Raw genomic sequence first — 20,179 nt, forward strand, 5'->3', positions numbered from 1 at the left:
ATCAGAGTCTTCTTAACATTCAAGAGGAAATAATGTCCCCCACAACACAAAGCTAACTTTTGTGCTTGCCTGCCAGAAGATGTAGCAATGGCTGCTAAATGACTCTGGCTGTGCCAAGGTGGATTAGGCAAATTCATGGAGAGACAGGTCTGTAAATTAAGTTTTGATAGTAAAATGGACTCAATATTCAGAGGGGTGTTGTCTTCAAGCCCTGCTTGTGGACTTTCCAGAGGTGTCTGGCTAGCCTCTCTGACAGTATAATTGTTATTGTTATTTGTACCCCACCCATCTGGCTGGGTTTCCCCAGCTACTCTGGGCAGCTTACAGCACTTAAATTGTCAAACATTAGACATTAAAAATTTCCCGATACAGGGTTGCCTTCAGATGCCTTCTAAAAGTCAGATAGTTGCTTATTTCCTTGACATCTGATGAGAAGGTGTTCCACAGGGTGGGTGCTCTGCCTGGTTCCCTGTAACCTCACTTCTCACAGGGAGGGAACCGTCAGAAGGCTCTCAGAGCTGGACCTCAGTGTCAGGGCTGGACGATGGGGATGGGATGCTCCTGAAGATGCTGGACTAGCTGAACCCTTGATCTGATCTACCAGGGTTCTCCTTATGTTCTTAATGGCACAGTCAACTGGTAGGTTCAGTGCAAGTCCCACCAAAATGAACTGAAACTGCAACAAGCTCAAGGGTGCTTATTTCCACGGGGCATTTGCAAGTCTACTCTGACATAAGCAGTTTTTAGCCCAAGGTCAGCTTACTGAACTATGCAATGTAGTTGGCTCTACTTCTGTGTTGGCCCAGGACCAGTTTTTGACATTAGAAAGCATGGCCATTAATGCTGGTGAAGATGTACGTGTATATCAATTCCAAGCAAGTCCTGCCAAAACGTCTCTTTTGCTTTGACAGTTGTTTTAGCAACGAGAATGAGGGAACTTTGATCCCATGCCGCCTTCTTCTTCTTCTTTTCGTTATCGCAAACTAACGCTTCTCTGCAGAATTCGCTGGCAGGTTCCCTGCAAGCTACAGACAAGGCTATAAAGTTTGTTGTTGCGTGTTTGCGAATTATTACTACAATCCGAAACATCATTTGTTCTCCTTTATCTTGTACATCTGCTTAATCCTTGTGTTAAGTTCTCCACACTCCAATACATTTGCTTAAGTGGCACAAATAATTATGCTTTTCAGGCAGTTCCTCCAGCATTCCACAACTCTTTAGCCCACCCCCTCTAACAGTGAATCGGTCCCTTTCTTGTCTCCAACTTCCCCTTTCCCTCCTACCTCAATGCTCTTTTCCCTTATACCACAAACAATGTCACTCTTTGTTCAGCTTCGCCATAGAAACCCGGGGCTGACAAGCTTGCCCTCCTAAATCTTTTCTCCTCTTACACTGAAGTAATTAGAATTATGGCCTCAGAGACTTTGGTTTTCTTTCCTTTTTCTCCTTCTTTTAGGTGGGAGGCAGTCTCAGAGGTCACTTAAAGGTTTCCTCAGCAGAGCCAACAGCATGACTACTGAGCAAGATGTTTGACACACAAAAATGACCAAAGAGCTGCCATTACAGCATGCAAAATGGTTTTCACGTGCAGGGATTATAACACGCAATGCAACTCCCATATTGTGCACTTGAAGTCACTTAGGCTGTAATACTAAACACATGTTTACCTGGGAGTAAGTCCCATTGACCCCTGTGGGACTTACTAGCATCATTCTGTCAGTTGTATTTGCTCCCAAAAGACTCACAGTGCAATCCTTTGCATGTCTACTCAAAGATAAGCACTGCTGGGTAATTTTTCAACCACATTTTACTGAAAGGAGACCCAATGAAAGTAATGATCATGACTAATTTGGGTCCAATGATTTCAATAGGTCTGAGTAAAACTTAGTTGAATACCAGTCGTTGAGTTTAATGCGGCTTATTCCCAGTAAAAGTGTGCATTGGATTACAAAACTATAGAAGAATCCTATGCCTGCTTACTCAAAAGTAAGTCCAAGCCTCTGTTGGAATGGTTAAGAATTTTGAAACAGTTGCAGGTTCCAGATTGTCAGTGCATTGTAATAGTCTAAACTTACACCCAAGGCTGTGTGTGTGTGCAGGATTTAAGCCTTAAGCTAGTTAAGTGTCAGCAGGCTTAAACTCCTTGAGGATATTGCCACCTCCACACAAACACACCCACCCTTGCTTTTGTGCCCTCTGTACTGCTGCCCTTTTAAGTTATTTTTGGCATGTTACAGAGCAAACAACTAAAGCAAAACCACCACAAAGAGCTTATTAGGAGGAAGGTGAGAGTTAAAGGTAACGATGGATGGACATGAAGACTCAGGGCCGATTAAAAAAAACCCCTACTTCTTCATGGAATGCATAAATTATGGAACTCACTCCCACAAGAGGCAATGGGGACCACCAATTTGGATGGCTTTAAAACAGGATTGGGCAAATTTGTGAAGGACAAGGCTATTGACAGGTTCACACCATGATGGCTATGTTCTGCCTACACTGTCGGAGAAGTACCTCTGAATACCAGTTGGTGGAAATCGAAGGCAGGCAGGGTGCTGCTGGGCTCATGTCCAGCTTGCAGGCTTCTCTCAGGCATCTGCTGAAATCTGTATGCCAGGCTAGATGAGTCACAGGCCCGATCAAGCAGGCTTGTCTTGCATTCTCATGTGAACAAATGCAATCACAGGTACTTAGGATTTCCATTCATCATGAGGACTCTAGGCGAAGGGATGTGGTCCATGGACTGCTAGCGGTCTGCAATTTTCGTTTGGGTTGTCTGCAGTGTGTTTGCGGGTTTTTGGTTGAAAATGAAAGGCAACGCATCCGCCGCTTTAAATATTCACATAGATAATTCAATGTGGGGTGTGTGTGAGAGAAATAATTAAACACAGATTGTTAGGTAGTCGCCAAATCAGGGACAGTGTCTGTGCAAGTCTGGGGATGGTACGATGTGGATTCCCAACGGCAACTTATCTCTCCCAACCTGAATCAACACAGGGCATACATGTGAGACTGAATGTGCTACCTTTGGCATTGCTACAGGGGAGATTCCAGAAAATACCACTCACAGAGAGACGACACCTCTCTGGACAAAAACATATACTGTAGCAGGCTTCCTCAACCTTGGCCCTCCAGATGTTTTAAGACTGCAATTCCCATCATCCCTGACCACGGGTCCTGCTAACTAGGGATCATGGGAGTTGTAGGCCAAAAACATCTGAAAGGCCGAGGTTGAGGAAACTTGACATATAGAATCCGTTGTGCATGTTCTTTTGCACTGCCGCTTGATTCAGACAATTCCATCTAAGCTCATTAATCAGGTGGTTCTTAGCAGGAAGTGGCATTCAGATGAACGTAAGGCAGCCTTCCTTAGGTTTACTTGGGATGGGGTTAAGATGGAGATAGCTGCCCAATTTCTGCAACATGCAACAAGGATTAAGTGCATGTTATACATTATCTTAGGACGCAGGTGGCGCTGTGGGTTAAACCACAGAGCCTAGGGCTTGCCGATCAGAAGGTCTGTGATTCAAATCCCCGCGACGAGGTGAGCTCCCATTGCTCGGTCCCTGCTCCTGCCAACCTAGCAGTACGAAAGCACGTCAAAGTGCAAGTAGATAAATAGGTACCGCTCCGGCGGGAAGGTAAACGGTGTTTCCGTGCACTGCTCTGGTTCACCAGAAGCGGCTTAGTCATGCTGGCCACATGACCTAGAAGCTATCTGCAGACAAACGTCGGCTCCCTTGGCCTATAGAGTGAGATGAGCACCGCAACTCCAGAGTCGTCTGCGACTGGACCTAATGGTCAGGGGTCCCTTTACCTTTATACATTATCTTAATTGTTAGATGCAGATTTTGCTGAGTGATTTTACTGTACTGAACCTTCCTGCAATCTTGTCTATATGCCAACAAAGGTTTGGGAATTGAGAAATATTCACATAGATTTTTAAACTGTATTTTCATTTTATTTTCTTCTTTTATTTCTTACCTTGCATTTTTATTGTACTGCGATTTTGAATTCGGTGAAAAATATCTATACCTGAAATACCTTCTTTCCTTGTCAAAATCCATTCCTTCCACAAAGCATTTTTGGATAGCACAGATTGATTCTGTCTTCAAGTTACTTCAAGTTACTTCCCCCTTGCCATGCCCACACACCCTCATTCCGGGGGAATGGTGGAAATCATTCACCATATAAGATCCATCATTCACAAATGGGGCTGCAATAATTTCAGGAGGCATATTAAAGGGAACACACACAGACTCCAACTTCCCTTAACTATCAATGGGAAGTAGTCAGTTGAAAGTGCCTTAGCTCAGTTACAAAATCCCACCTGCTGTAAAGTTTGGAAAACAAGTTCCTTCCTGTTCAGTCTCAGTGCTACTGACTGGTGTTCAACTTTTATTTGTAGTTACTAAAATTACAAAATGAAGCTAGGCCGTAAAAATTATGCAATTATATGAGAAAGACTGCACCAGCGAAGGAAAAATACAGTTCACTGGCTTTCCACTGTAACTATTTCCACAGGAAGAGCAGTGTTAGTCTGTTGCCGCAGAAAACAGCAGAATAGTCTTTTGGGGCACCTTAATGTTTTATAATGGCATAAGCTTTCTGATGCTGCTGATGAAATGGACTCTAGTCTGCAAAAGTATGTGCTAGTTTAAATTTGCTGGTCTTTACCAAAGACCCTTTGTTGTATTTGGGAGAAATTCAACATTGTGCTAAAGTGATCGTTCCATCTTAGGAAGCATTTGGGCATGCCTGGTGGAATTATCCCTCCTCCCTCCTATGGGGCAAGGGGAAAACCCCCATTGCATAAGGAACATCCTTGAACAGGGCCTACTTGGTTGCTGCCCCCAGGTTTTGAAATTCATGCCCTAGAAAAGCTAGACTGGCTCCCTCCTCATTGTCCTTCCTCCAGCAGATGAGGAACTTTCTTATTCCAACCGGCTCTGGGGAACTGACTGCTTTTAATGAAAGAGTTGGTGCCGTGCTGTTTTTATGGTAATTATCTGTATGGTTTTAACAGATTTTTATATATGTCTATTGTTTTAATTCCATCAATGTTTAATTTATATATATATATTGTTTTTCTGTGTTTTTACCGGTTTGTGTTTTTAATTTGTAAGACATCTTCAGTCCCATCAGGGATAAATTTATTGGCATTTATTTATTTATTGGCATCCATCTGTCTTGAGAGATAATGGAGTGTGTCTCTGAAGTCAAACTGCTGCATTAGCAGCACTGAAATGACCTCTATGGCACACAAGCCTGGGAAGTGAGTCTGGAGGTCCTAGGATGCCCAGATGACAAGACCTCTTGGCCTCACTGATGTGGTCCAAAGGAAAACAGAGCAATACGTTTGGCACCAGTTTGGCTGCAGGAATTGCTGGAAGGAGCCATATGAGGGGCCATTCAACCGTTTTAGGGACTTCAGTCCAGATTTGTGTAGGGTTTACTCCTTATCCCTGTCTTCTCCTGAAGAGATCCTGCAAGGCAGCGGAGCTTTAGGATTAGAGTTTTCCTTCTCCTAGCTGGGCTACCTCCCCAGGTGGATGAGCCCCATTTGCCCCTCACTTCCCTCTACAGCACATGCAGAAACTGTTAGAATTCCTGCTCTACGATTGCAGTCATGGGATTTTTGTCTTTCATATGACGGTGTATATTTTGACTCCACAGAGTGGGAAGTGACGGAGACAGGATGTTTGTGTTACTGTGTTCTGTGAAGTGGGACTATTGTCCTTTGTTCTTTCTCTCTTTGCTGTCTGAGAGAGAGGGGGAGCTATGTTGCAGTACTCCATGTATGTTTATATGTAAATAAAGTAGATTAGCCAAAATGCTGAGTTGCTAAGGTTTGTCACGCAATGCTGTGCAAACTCTGCGGATCCCTAAGTGTGCCGGTGTCGGTTGGCATTGGTCGCTGTGATGTTCGGGCTGAAGAAAGCTTATGAAGCTCCCGAACGATCGACCAGGAGGGAGAGAACATGCCAGTTGGGAATGTGTCTCTGCCAGGGTCCTACTCGAGTGTAGGCTGAACTCCTGACAGAAACTGCCTTCAGAGGATCTACTCTAAGCATGACTTAGTTGAATGCAACCCCTAGGCTACAATCCTAGCCCTACTTTTCTCGGACTAAGCCCCACTAAATTCAATTCAACTTACTTCTGAGTAGACATGGTTAAGATTATACACACACACACCTATTCACCCAATGCCCTGGAAAAAGGAAGGTTTGATAGGCTGTTATCAAGCAATTTGACCCCATTTTCACAAATGCTTTATACAGAATTATACTTGGCATGAAATACTCTTTCTGAAAGGCCAGTTCCAAAAAAGAAACTCTTAATAGTGCTGCTCAGAGATTAATTAATTTTGGAAAAATTCAGCATGGTTGGTTTTTTTTTATCACACTCAATGCTATCCAGGAACTCAAAGCTATTTATATCTCTCCCACTTTTCATGTTCCCTCTGATGTCAGACATAGGTTTATTGTGTTTGGTGCCCTTCATGCAAGCTCCAGTTTTATAAATCTCGATGTTCACAACTCACCTCTTTCGCCAGGTCTTCCAGGCTGGCCAGGACTGCCTGGAAATCCTGGCCTTCCCGAAGATCCTTGTTCTCCTTGAGGTCCAGGTAACCCTTGCCTCCCTGGTTCACCGGGGGGTCCAGGGACAGTTCGTGTTGAGACAGACTGGCTTGGGATTTGATTTAAGATGGAGTTATACCTGGCCAGGTGACCTGCAAAGAAAAGCAGTGTCAGGTGTGCATGCAGGAGCCAGGCCCTGTGACCAATAGGACTTTGAAGAACTGGGGCCTTCCTAGGTTTGTTCTGAAGAGGCAAGGTGAGGCCGATTGGTAACTCACAGCACCTGGTGGCAAGAGCTGGGAAGGGATATAAGATCAGCATTTCCCTTCAGCTCTTTGCCACAGCAACATGCTTCTTGCCTTGCTGCATTTGGCTCCTTGCTTCCTGATCCTTGAACCTCGGCTTCTTGACTCCCTGCTTCTTGATCCTTGGACCCGTGACTTCTTGCTTCTTGGACCTTGGCTTCGTAACTCCTTGCTTCCTGACTCTCAGACCCTTGGCTTCTTGACTCCCGGCTCTCTGACCTTCGGCTTCCTGGCTTCTGGACCCCCATTCCTGCTCCCAACCCGCCATCTTGCCCCCAGTCCTGACATTCCCTGCCGGGACTTCGATCGCCCGTGAACCAGACCGTGACAGACATATCCTTAAAACTTGCCCTTCAACAACTGGTCCTGTTATGCCTATTGGTGTGGTTGCTCAAGAGCGAACAAGCAAGATCCCTCACTGGTCTTTTCAAAGGCTTTATTATTAGTGAAAAAACATTTACAATGCAGAACACCTCTATTCCATGTCTTGCTCAGTCACTAGCAGAATCTGAGAGTGGGCGGTCCCTAAACTTTCCCCAGTAGAGTAGTCTCTTGACCCCCATCTGACGCCTTCCCTCTCTGCGCGAAAACCTTCTGCGCAGGGAAGGTTTGGGAAAAGGGGGGCTCCCTCCCCCCCCACTTTGCTCATGCACGGTGTCTTGGCTCTTTCTTGCAACCTCCTAGCCCTGTAGTTCTTCCCCACTAGAGGTGGGGCTTCCCTCCTCCGCTGAGGAAGTGCTGCTTTAGAGGCTCTCTGTAATCCAGTTGCCCTTCCACTTTTTGCCTCTGAGCTGATGGCAGTTCCCTGACAGGTCCCAATGAAGCATTATTTTGACAGCCACCATAATTGGGCTGGTGGATTGTTTGATCACAACTTCCACAACTGTGTTTTAGAACTGTAACATGGAAATTCTTTTTACCCACCTTGGATAAGCTGTTCACATACTTGACGGGCTACTGCCCGTACCATGGCATGGGACTGGAGGTCTCCCTGTGTGATAAGAACATTGTAATAACATGTTAACACCTGCTAGCTCCCTTAGATGACCTTCCAAGTCTACAATTCTATGATTCCAGATTAACAGTTAATTGAGCCTTTGTCCTGATTTGTTTGCACAAAGTTTGCCATGGTAACCTTTGGCTTTCAACGGTACAATACTATGCAATGCCCACTTAGAAGTAAGTCCCACCAACCTTCTCAGGACTGCCTTGGATGAAAGGTGAGCTGTAAATATAGTAGGCAAACAAATAGCTTTTTAAAAAGAATTAAAAACTACAGTAATTCATATGCCTGCTGTGCTCTCTGTACAGTTCTGTATTTACAGTGCACTTACGCGTTCACCCCTCTCGCCTTTTGGTCCAGGAAGTCCCTGCGGAGGAACAAAAAAGAATAAAAATTAATTTGTGCATGTGCCCTTTCTTCTGCCTCTGTGATTAAGAGGTTTTTTTAAAAATGTGGTGACTGCAGGTTGGTGGACCCAGGTCATATTATAGGAGCAGTTCTGACAATGGGATTGAATCATATCTCACTACACATTTCATACACAGCTTCAGAGTTTGGCAGGTGAAGGGCTAGTGTCGTATCATTGTGAGAAGTTGCAATGTGTCCATGCAGATGTTTAGTTCCCATAATCAGGGAAGGTGTCCCCCCCCCAGCCTAAGGGCCACATTCCTTCCTAGGTGTCATTCTGGGGGCCAGATCTACTGGGAGGAGTTGCTGTGCTCATAAGGCCTGGCACCGCTGAGCAGCTCTTGTTCCTTCTAATAAAGGGTTAACTTCACTTACTCCGTATGATTTATTGCTGACCTGCTCCTGACACCACCTAGGCCCTGGAGGGAAGTTGTAATATGCACTGTTGTGAATCCTAAGGTAGAGCTTATCCTGTGTACTGAACGTGTGGCAAATATCTCAAAAAGCATGGCCATAGTGATACATTCAGTAAAGTGTTCTACTACTTACAGGTGATCCAGCATCGCCTTGTGGCCCAATATTGCCGGTGACTCCTGGTACACCTGGAGCACCAGGTATTCCCTGCACAGAGAGAACAAGACAACACATCGATATACCAATTGAACCACACAGTCCCATACAGATAAAGTTCATACCTGTCAAGGGCCCTGGGGGGAAAAAACAGGACATCCCTTTTTTTGCGCAAGATTACAGCTGCCATTTTGGGTGTTGTAATCTCACATGCTCTCACGCTGCGCTCTTGCCCTGAAAAAAGTGCTTTTGGGGGTCCATGGTCCTGTGCTAAAAAAATGCATATTTTGGGATGCCACAGAAGATCTTGCCGCACCAGCACTTTTTTTGGCATGGGTCACGCCCGGAAGCGTGTTCCAGAAGACATGCATCCCAATTTTGAGTCTCCCAAAATTGGATGGTATTAAAGTTGTGTTCCATTTAAGTTTCCTAGTTGGCATTTTCTGACCCCAGAACTGAGGATGCACTCAATGCGTCTTGAGAATATGCCTAACCATCCCTGCAGAAGATGGTGAGGTGCAGCCTAAATTTAAGTTTGACACAAGTTGGAATATCAACAGGACTGTGCACAACCCCAAATGAATAGTTTATTCATGGAGGCTTCCTTATACCCTCACAACACCAAACAGCTGTATGTTCTGGTGTTTAGCTAGCACATACCATGCTGTAGATACCTTTAAAAGGTAAAGGTACCCCTGACCGTTAGGTCCAGTTGCAGACGACTCTGGGGTTGCGGTGCTCATCTCGCTTTACTGGCTGAGGGAGCCGGCGTACAGCTTCTGGGTCATGTGGCCAGCATGACTAAGCCGCTTCTGATGAACCAGAGCAGCGCACGGAAATGCCATTTACCTTTCTGCTGGAGCGGTACCTATTTATCTACTTGCACTTTGATGTGCTTTCGAAATGCTAGGTGGGCAGGAGCAGGGACCAAGCAACAGGAGCTCACCCTGTCGCAGGGATTCGAACCGCCGACCTTCTGATCGGCAAGCCGTAGGTTCTGTGGTTTTAAATAAACATGCACTTCCTACCATATCAAATACTCAATCCACGTTACCTAGAATTTGGTGTATTTTTACTTACCACAGGCCCTGGTGGCCCTTGAGGGCCAGTGGGTCCGTCTTTGCCTGGCAGGCCCTAGATCAGAGGCAAGTACATAAATTAGAGTATTGGTTTTTTTTATCCTGCATAAGACGCAGGACCAATTTCCCATAGACTAGAACAGTATTGTTCACTAGACAAGGAAGGCCACAATCCCAGACTCCACAGACCTCTTGATGTTCTCTATAGGATGTTCAGGACAAGCACAAAACCAATCCATTCACATGGCCAGTTTTTTAAGCATTAAACCTGATTCGTTTCTGCAAAGTTTTCAGGGTGGTTAGATGATGTTGGCTTTTACTGAGCGTTTGTTCTGATCAGTTTGCGGGGAGGTTATATATGATGTTGCGTCAAGCAATTGTTTATCCCGCCCTTTCCCCATTGCTTTCTTTGTCACCAAAAGCCTGTGGGTTTTTTTGGGGGGGGGGAGAAGCAGGTTTGTTGTGCAATCAACTTGAATTGTGCAACCTGGTATTGTGCTGGTTTTCGATGGAATTCTGCTTGAAAATCGCAACTTTCTGGAAGTCCCCAAGGTCCAAGAAAACTCCAAAAGAACTAGGATTTGCACGTGGGCAACATACAACACTGGTGTGAGCTGCGCAGTCACTGTTCAGAGCCAACAAAGTACGGTAAGTTAGGAATCTGTTTGTCCCTTTACCTGTTGGTGCTTGCAAACCGCAGTGCCACCCTTCAGTTCTTTGAAGATGGGGGTGAATTAACTTTTCTGCCAATTCTTCTTCAAATGGGAGTGAAAAGATATGCTTCTACCTGAGTTTCTTTCTAGCTTTCGTTTTAAAAGCATACAACATGATACATTTTCAGGTTTTGCTGCTTTCTCTTGTTTAGCTGCTAAATAGTATATCCATGCAAGCCTTCCGGGCATATTTACTTTGGCACTGTTTCTGTATCTTTTGGCCGTTGACGAATTTCCTCCTACTGTATTTTGTTAGGTGTGAAAATGGGTCTTTTATAAATTAAGTCAAGCAGCAGTCTTTTTGAAGTTGGGGAAGCAGCACTGCTTCTGCAGTCCCTCCAACAAGAGATACATGCCAGCCTTTAGAAACTTTCAGAAGCTGCTACGAAATGTTGCCTCCCGGATTATCAAACGGCAGGTATACATCTTAAACCAGAAATGCAGACTGCAGAGAAGGAAGGGGAATGCGTTTATATTGACTGCACCACTGCGTTAGATCTGTGAATTAGTGGGAAATATGGGACTTTTCAGATGTTAGAAAATAAAAGAAATTCTGTTCCTTCCCCTTGATGCTATACTTGCATTAGCTTCAAACCAGCTGTAGCAGCACAATACTTCATTCCCATTTATGATTTTTTTTGAGGGGGGGTTAGATTCTAAGATCAAAATTGGACCGTAAGCAGAAAAATGGGGATTCCCAGTCCTGTATTTGCTGGCAATCCTGCCTGTGCAGATGGGAGGAAATCTGCAGGGAAGAAGACGTTGCAAGATATTTTTAACCCCTTCCCACCCATCGGTTTCCACCAGATTTGTATTCTTCCAGCCAGACCTCTTTCCTGGCTCAGATTCTTTCAATATCTCCATTAGAATGCATTCAGATCAGTTGGATTCTGCACTCTGACCTCTGGTATGTCTCCCATTTGTGGGGAGAAGAGAGCGTTCCTTTCTATTTCTTTCGCCAGTGATGTGATCTATTTGGATAATGTTCCTTGAAGCAAGCAGTAGCCTTCAGCTTTTTCAGACCTGGGATCCAACCAAATCTGCAACAAGGCCCACTTTGACTTTTTAAAAATATGTTTTGGTTGGCCCGCCAGCCTCCATCTGTGTTTCTCCTACCCTCTCCTTTGTATTCCATCTTTTTCTTTAAATAAATGCAAACGGTGGTTGCAAATGCCGGGAGTCCCAGCCAACGAGTTGGAGCAACGAAGGAGATGAAAAGTTCCAGTGTGGGCTCAGGACCGTATCAGCTGCCACTCAGCGTGGCTGCGTTGACACAGTATTTCTGGTAAAAGACCCAAATCCAGGCGTAGGAACTCGCTCAGTGCTGTTCTTGGAGCAAGGCACAGAAATTCTTGACTAAACGAAACTAACGTGGTGCGACCGCTGCCAAGTCAATCTTGGACAGCATCTGCTGTCCAGAAACACACACACAAACACAGGCACACACCCCTCATTCACAGCAGCGGCATTGTCTACTGAGCTGACGGACTAATGCAAGCCCTCGCTTCGCAGTGCCTGAATGCAGCGAAAGGCCCGCTACAATAACTGCATGTGGCAAGAAAGGGATTAAGCAAAGAGAGGCTTAGGGAATAGATCTCTATTACCACCTTTCTCATAAGTAACAGATGCCAGAATTCCCCTTGCTTATTCTTCATGGTTTAAGAGCCTAATTCCAGAGGAGGTTCAGCAGGGCATATATAAGTTGAGAGGTTTGAGGACTGCAGAGGGTTTTATTGTGATGCTTAAATGAAGGGAGCAGAGAAAGAGCAAGAGGGAATTGTGGGAGCCCAAGATCTGTTTCTAGATGTAGTCTAAGAGCTGATTGATTTGAACAGCCCTGCAGTCCTGCTCTTAAAAAAAATTGGTACCATTGGTTTAAACAGAACTTCTTGCTATATTTCTCTGTTTAGAATAATTACCTTAATGTAAGTTTGGAATGTGGTCTTATTTAATCCTGTTACCCGATATGGTTAAGCAAACTCAACAGTCATACCTCTGAAATCAAGGGACTTCTTAAAGGTAAAGGGACCCCTGACAATTAAGTCCAGTCATGAATGACTCTGGTGTTGCTTCACTCATCTCGCTTTACAGGCCGAGGGAGCCAGCGTTTGTCCACTTCCTCAGACAGTTTTTCCAGGTCATGTGGCTAGCATGACTAAGCTGCTTCTGGCGAAACCAGAGCAGCGCACAGAAACACCGTTTACCTCCTCGCCGGAGTGGTACCTATTTATCTACTTGACGTGCTTTCGAACTGCTAGGTTGGCAGGAGCTGGGACTGAGCAACGGGAGCTCAGCCCATTGTGGGGATTCGAACCGCTGGCCTTCCGATCAGCAAGCCCTAGGCTCTGTGGTTTAACCCACAGCGTCACCCGCATCCCTAAGGGACTTCTTAGTTGTGCCCATTGTTTTTGATGGGTCTGCTCTGACTTGATATTCCTCAGTGGATTGAATCTAATTAAGGACAAAACCCCTCTTAAGGGTTTCTTACTTTATTAAAAAAAGCACACACAAAAATTTGGCTTTTACCATCTTGAATCAGTCTCAAAACTGCAATCCAATCTGCCCTCAGCTATATATTTTATTGTATGTGCAATCCATCATGAAATTGATCTGTTTATTTCTGCAGGCTGGCTTGGGTAATGTGTTATAACTTCTTCCATGTTGAAAGCACTAATCAGAAAACTTGAGATTAAAAAGAAAGAAAGAAAAACAAATCAACAGAAAGCGATTTATGTGATCGTATAATTACAGGGTGAGAAACAGCAGTAAACGTTCACAATCTTTTTGCTGCTTGTCATATATTTGATCGTATGTTTTAAAAGCTTAATAATTAAAGCAAAGGAAACGGAAAGCAAAAGGCAACTAGAGAAATCTTCCATCCAAGTTGACAGTAGGGTTTCTCTGCCGCTCAAGCAGGTTCACATTGCTGCTTCTGCTCTTTAAATAATGCCACGCACGTGTAATGAAATGACAAGGTTTACACTTGACACTGGATGGGGTTCCACTTCCTTTCATCTGTTTTGAACACTCTGCTCCTGCCAGTTACGTGGGACATCTGAGCTGAAGGAAGACACACACTGGTCTCTGCAACCACCCAGGTGACTTAGGGCCACTGAGAGGCTGCATAATAGCAAGGGGGGAGGGAGAGATTAACCTGTCCCCATTCATTAGCCAGTGAAGAAGCAACTGCTTGTTTCTCCTTCTTCTTCCCTCCCCATTCCTTTTCCTTTTGTGTCATGTCTGTTAGACTGTGAGCCTACAGTAAGGGATTGTTTTAAGGGGTGCTATGAGGTGTGTGTGGTGATTATGAGAAATGAAGGAAGATATTGGTGTCAGAAATGTTTGTGGGGTTTTTTTTGGAAGAAAAAGCTAGCCAGAAGCGGAGAAGGTATCTGAGCTATATTTCAGGCAGCAAAATGGTTCATGCTGGAACTGGGCACAGCTCTTTAGGCAATATAGCAGAACACTGAGAAGAGCCCCTTTCTCTCTCTCTGCTACATATTTCACATCTGGAATGAAATAATCTACTGCAATGCTCTCTACATGGGGCTACCTTTGAAACCACAACTAATCCAGAATGCGGCAGCTAGACTGGTGACTGGGAGTGGCTGCCGAGACCATATAACACCGGTCCTGAAAGACCTACATCGGCTCCCAGTACGTTTCCGAGCACAATTGAAAGTGTTGGTGCTGACCTTTAAAGCCCTAAACGGCCTCAGTCCAGTATACCTGAAGGAGCGTCTCCACCCCCATCGTTCTGCCCGGACACTGAGGTCCAGCTCCAAGTGCCTTCTGGAGTTTCCCTCACTGCGAGAAGTGAGGTTGCAGGGAACCAGGCAGAGGGCCCTCTCGGTAGTGGCTCTTGCCCTGTGGAATGCCCTCCCACCAGATGTCAAAGAAATAAACAACCATCTGATGTTTAGAAGACACCTGAAGGCAGTCCTGTTTAGGGAAGTTTTTAATGTCTAATGTTTTCTTGTATTTTTAATATTTCATTGGAAGCTGGCCAGAGTGGCTGGGGAAACCCAGCCAGATGGGAGGGGTATAAATAATTATTGTTTTGTTTTGTTTTGTTTTGTATTGTATTGTATTGTATTTATTGTATTGTATTTATTGTATTGTATTTATTGTATTGTATTTATTGTACTGTATTATAATTATTCTGCAGATATTATAAGATGAAAGGCAACACACAGAAGAAAACATAGGAGACCGCTCAGATGAATTTCAGGCACTTAAATGTAGCTGGAATTTGTGCCAGTTCCTGTTGCTGTGCAAACTTACAGTCAGTGTGTTGCTGGTCCAGAAAGGAAGAAAAAAGGAGCCACAGGCCAAACCTTCTTTCGCCAGGATTTCTTGAGAAGCAGCCAATGTCACATGTACAAAAATTGACTCACAGAAGTTCTGGGGCTGGAACATTAACTTAGAAAGGACGACCCAGAGGAAAGAAAAGTAGCAAAAGAAGAGTCACTTGTCCAGTCTTACCCTTTGGCCTTGGCTTCCATCTCGTCCTGGGGATCCAGATGCTCCTGGGACCCCCTGCATGAAAGATAACACATTTCAAAAGATACAACAACATTCACCCTCTGCTCAGGGGCGTCTTGCCCATAGAGGCAAGTGGTGCAGGGTGCCAGGGCGCCATGTTCTGGAGGGCGCCAGGGAAGAGGCGAAGTCTGCACGCGGCGCCTCCTGGCATCAGCTCACTGCCCTCGCCCGCCTCCGCCATGCCGCTCCGAAGCAGCTCTGCTCCTGGAGCCTCCGCCTGCTGTGGCCACCGCAACACGGGTGCCAGAGAAGGGGCGGCGGGTGGGCACGGCGCCTCGTGGCATCAGCTCGATGCCCTCGCCTGCCTCGCTGAAGGAGCGCCGTGCCTGGAGCCTCTGCCTCTTCTCCACCAGAGGAGCCACCCTCCAGCTGCTGCCCGCCTCCTCCAGCCCCACAAAGCTGCTGGCAGTGCCGTAAAAAGGTCAGCAACTCTGGGAAACAGGGGGGCGGGGCGCCAGAGGAATCTTTGCACCACAGCGCCGGATAAACTTAAGACGGCCCTGCCTCTGCTTGCAATTACGGTACACCGAGACAAACGGAGTCTCGTGAACAGGCATTTCCAGCAGTTTGAGAGCTGGGAAGCAGAGTCATACCAACCTGTAGGCCAGGGCGGCCCATTTCTCCAATTTCTCCCTTTTCACCAGTTGTTCCCTGTTGATAAATGACCACAGAGTTAATCATACCAGTGGCACATTGTTTGTCCAGCTATCCAATTTCTTTCATCAAAACAGAGGTACAAAACTGTGAACTACAGATTTATTTCTGGGGAAGAAGAAGGGGGGGGGGAGCAAAGGTGAGCTACAAACACGAGGCACGGTCTAACCAAAGTTTTAGATTCTACCAATTTCACGAGTAAAGCAAGCTCTTAATTCTCCCTCTGAAATCAATTGGGATTGAGCTTTTCTGGATGGAAAACATGAATAAAAAAGTGCTTCGAATGTGCTTTAAAGGTACAGTGTGTAGTGACAGCCTTATAAGGGATAATTCTGTTCCTTTTTTTGCTAAAGATTTGGGAAGACGTTGAAAGACTCTCAAATCAGAGGACACTAAACAAGATCCCAAATCTGCCTTCAACCAGGGCTTGAACTGTGTAACAAAATTCACCTGGGTCTTCCCTTTTTTGGTCAAATATTGCCCCCATAGGGCAGACCCCACCCCTGTCCTCTGGAAGCACCTTGTGATTCTAGCGCTGCTTTTTTGCAGCTCAATATTGCACTGTTTTGCAAAACCCGGCAACTCTAACTGCTATGGTGCAAATAAGACCGGGCTGTCAACTGTTCAGAACCTACCGGAGGTCCTTGGATGGAGTGCCCACTTGGTCCTTGGGGTCCAGGAGGCCCCTGAGGACCAGGAGCTCCAATTTCACCACGAGGTCCATCTGGTCCCTGGAACAAAAAAGGTCATCATATCATGAATCTATATTAGAGGAACAGCCATCTATTCTGACTAGAAAGCCTCCAGCTCCCTCCAAACTAAACTAAAGTGACACATTAATTAACCCAACTGCTGAGGAGATCTAAGAAAGTTCTCCACAAAGGCCTGGTTGGATCAAGCAAAATATTTACTGCATGTAGATCTGCTCCTAAATGAAAAATATTCCAATGGATACGTAACGCCAATGAATGTAATTCTACATTCATAAATTCTACATTCATAAAAAATATTCCAATGAATGCAATTCTACATTTTTCTGTAGAAATCCATGCAGTTATTAAAGACTCTTCCTCTCATCACCCTAACAGACAATGAAAGTTTCTGCAAATAGCATCTGTGGTTGAGGAAATGCAATGGAAAAGAGCGCAGGGACAAGTCTCAAGTATCCCTTGCGTCAAGGGGAAAATCCCTGTGGACCTGGATTATACCTACAGAATATTCAAATCATTTTTTTTTACTATGCAATCACAAACCCATTAAAAAGAAGAAGCAAAAGAAGAAGCAACAAGACAAATTACCTTTGGGCCAAGGTCGCCTCGGTTACCTTTTGGACCTCGGAGACCTGGTCCACCCTGCAAAACACATTTAGAGTTAGGAGAAGTTGCTGCACATAATTTCCTCAAAATAGGTGGGCTCCTGTTCAGGTTAAAGCCATGCCTTCCTCCAGGAAACTCCATCCCAATCACCTCCTGTTTTGCCTTTCAGTTGACCCTCAGCATCCCATGGCTACTGAATCTTCACCGTCCTCAACAGGCTAGTCTGCTTTTAGGATTTGTTGCCTTTCAGCAAATGTGCAGGCTCCCCAGTGCATGCTGTTACTTCTCTCTTGGTTCTTCATGTCCATGTTTTGGCTCTAGTCCTGGAGACACTCAGCACCCAAGTTCGTTTTTAGGGAGAGTGATGATATCCCGCTATCCCCAATACCTCCATTCTTCCTTTTTAAAGAAAAGTGTATATTATTTTCCTCCCTAACTTATTAATGAAAGCAGTGCTTCAATATTTGATAAAATGCCTCAAAAGAGGAGACTAAGTAGTCTACTAAAAGCAGATTATCTCCTCACATCAAGTAACGGTGCTGCTCTACAGCAGAGACCAGCAAACACATGAAGCTCAAACAGAGATGGGGGAGGGGATTCAGTTCCCAATTTTCATGCAGATATCCCTAATTCACACTTCTTGAAATAGTGCACAAACTGAACTGCGGCTCTCCTTTTTATTTTCCTGAATTTTGCAATTGAGTCGTCTAACCGACTTGTACACAAGTTGTATATTTGTATAATTGGATTCAAACCCACTGGATGAAGTCCAGGGCTTTAGAATATATCTCTCCCTCCCCTTTCCCAGCGCTCTTTCTCTCTCTATGTGAAACTAGCTCCCAACATTCTGTCAAACCTAAACATGACCAATAGCCAAAATTTGGAATGGGCCTTTACAAATGGAGGCTGGATTGCTAAAGTTTTGCTATTTACTCTTCCGAGGAAAAGTAAACCACAAGGAACATGGTGAGTGAGACCAGTGGGTATAGGTGGTATACAAATTTAATTAACAGCAGCAGCAAGATTTTCTGGGCTCAGTACACTGTATACAAAAAAGGACACAAATTTAAAATTTCCACATGCTTCCACCTTGATTTGCCTGCCGACACACATGCACATAAGTGCATAGCTCTAAAAACCTGTATTTCTTTTTCCACATTTTGATTTAATTTGCTGAACTTAGACCAACTCCAATATTATTAGAGGGAATAAAAAGTCCAAATCACACTTGTTTTCTGTCCAAATTGAAACATGACGAGGAATTAGATTCCCTTCCCCCACCTCCGCCCTGTCTGTCTGGCTGATTTGGGTGGAATGAATGAGACATTTTATCTCCAGTGAAAATTTATGGTGTGTTTCTCATGGGACTTTACTTAGCGTATCAGTAGACTTGAGAGGTTTTTTTTTTTACAAGCCACAAGCATGCCAGCAAACCAAATTGTAACGCTTAATGTGTTTTAAAGGTATAGTGTGTATGCAGCCACAAATTTGTTTTAAAACATTTTTGGTCATCGTGTAGGATGACTTCTGTCAGGAGAGAGTCAGGGGATATAGGTCCCCACGTGATGGCGCTTGATTTCGACTTCAACCATCAGGTCAGGTTGATTTGATTCCTCTCCTTGTTCCCAATTGAAATCTACACTCACCCCTTCTTCCCTGGCAGTGGGTGCCATTTTGTGGTTTGCCTCAGGTGGCAAAATGTCTTGGCCTGGTCTGGCTAAACTGCAAACCAGCTGAGGCAACATAAACCACCAAACATACAAAACTATACAGTGGTACCTCGGGTTAAGAACTTAATTCGTTCTGGAGGTCCGTTCTTAACCTGAAACTGTTCTTAACCTGAGATACCACTTTAGCTAATGGGGCCTCCCAGTGCCGCCGCCGCCGCACGATTTCTGTTCTCATCCTGAGGTAAAGTTCTTAACCCGAGGTACTATTTCTGGGTCAGCGGAGTCTGTAACCTGAAGCGTCTGTAACCCGAGGTACCACTATACTCAAAGCATCAGACCTTTCTTGGTTCAAATAAGTTCATATTCAACTTTGTCAAGCATGAGATCAAACATGACTAAAACCTTACCGGTGGTCCAGGGGGTCCATTAGCTCCCTTGCTGACTTCAGAACAGGAGCAAGAATGAGGTAGGGCAGGGCAGCTTTCTTCATCTCTCTGGTGAGAAAAAGAAGGCCCTGTCATGGCTGGTTTGGTAGATTCCAAATTAGGCATCATTCTGCATCAATCTTAAATTAAATTAGAACCACATGTCACCAAACAGAAGTTTTAAAAAGCGAGAGCTTACCAAAGCTGGAAGTTCACAACATTTATCTCTGTTGGCCCATGAAGTGGTGCAGACGATGTCAAACATCTGCAGCTGGAACTGGTTTGGAAAAAGGGGAAATATAACATAAGATGTAGCCGCTTCAGAAGACGAAGGAAGGAGAGCCATCTCAAACAATAAAAGAATTGCCTTAGATTGGAGGATGGAGAGGGACCCTCCTGCCTACAGACCTAATTTGGTCTTCCTCACTTGCAGAGGCGTAGCAAGGTGAGGTGGTACCCGGTGCAGAAATTTTGTCACGCACCACCCCGTCTGTGACTCCCAAGCCTACAGCAAGCCAGGGGAAGGAAGGGAGCTTTGCCACTGCTCACTGTAGGCTTGGGAGTCACAGGCAGGGGGCTGAATGTCACCCCCCCCTCGGGATGACACCCAATGCTGCCCACACCCCCTTGCTCCGCCCCTGCTCACTTGACCCACAAGGCTGTTTTGGCGAAGGCACACGCATCTGACCTCATATGTGATGTCAGACATGGAGCAGGTGGAGACATGTCTGGGCCAAAGGCACTTGCACAACGCAATACAAGCACAATAAAGGTCTTGACAACCAGCTGATCCTTGGTGCGTCCATGGTCCTTTGCAAGCCTCAACGATCAGCTGATTGCTCAGTTTGCAAAGCATGGAGCTATACAGCTGCTGGCATAGATAAAGTAAAGGTAAAAGGACCCCTGACCA

General features: G+C 45.2%; 1 protein-coding gene across 5 annotated transcripts in view; it reads right to left on the bottom strand.

The window, feature by feature from the left end:
- The window catches only part of COL14A1 (collagen type XIV alpha 1 chain), a 133,487-nt gene that overhangs the window by 17,098 nt on the left and 96,210 nt on the right, over positions 1-20,179 (bottom strand). For all 5 annotated transcript variants that reach the window (XM_081918594.1, XM_081918595.1, XM_081918598.1 and 2 more), the window contains 11 exons: positions 19,469-19,546; positions 19,252-19,338; positions 17,157-17,210; positions 16,494-16,589; positions 15,802-15,855; positions 15,145-15,198; positions 9,948-10,001; positions 8,847-8,918; positions 8,221-8,256; positions 7,811-7,877; positions 6,545-6,733 (listed from right to left, as the gene is read on the bottom strand). In XM_081918594.1, the coding sequence (XP_081774720.1) occupies positions 6,545-6,733; positions 7,811-7,877; positions 8,221-8,256; positions 8,847-8,918; positions 9,948-10,001; positions 15,145-15,198; positions 15,802-15,855; positions 16,494-16,589; positions 17,157-17,210; positions 19,252-19,338; positions 19,469-19,546 (841 nt within the window). The remainder of the gene's footprint in view (positions 1-6,544; positions 6,734-7,810; positions 7,878-8,220; positions 8,257-8,846; positions 8,919-9,947; positions 10,002-15,144; positions 15,199-15,801; positions 15,856-16,493; positions 16,590-17,156; positions 17,211-19,251; positions 19,339-19,468; positions 19,547-20,179) is intronic.

The sequence above is a fragment of the Podarcis melisellensis genome, assembly GCF_964234715.1.
Source record: "Podarcis melisellensis genome assembly, chromosome: 7".
Classification (NCBI taxonomy): Eukaryota; Metazoa; Chordata; class Lepidosauria; order Squamata; family Lacertidae; genus Podarcis; species Podarcis melisellensis.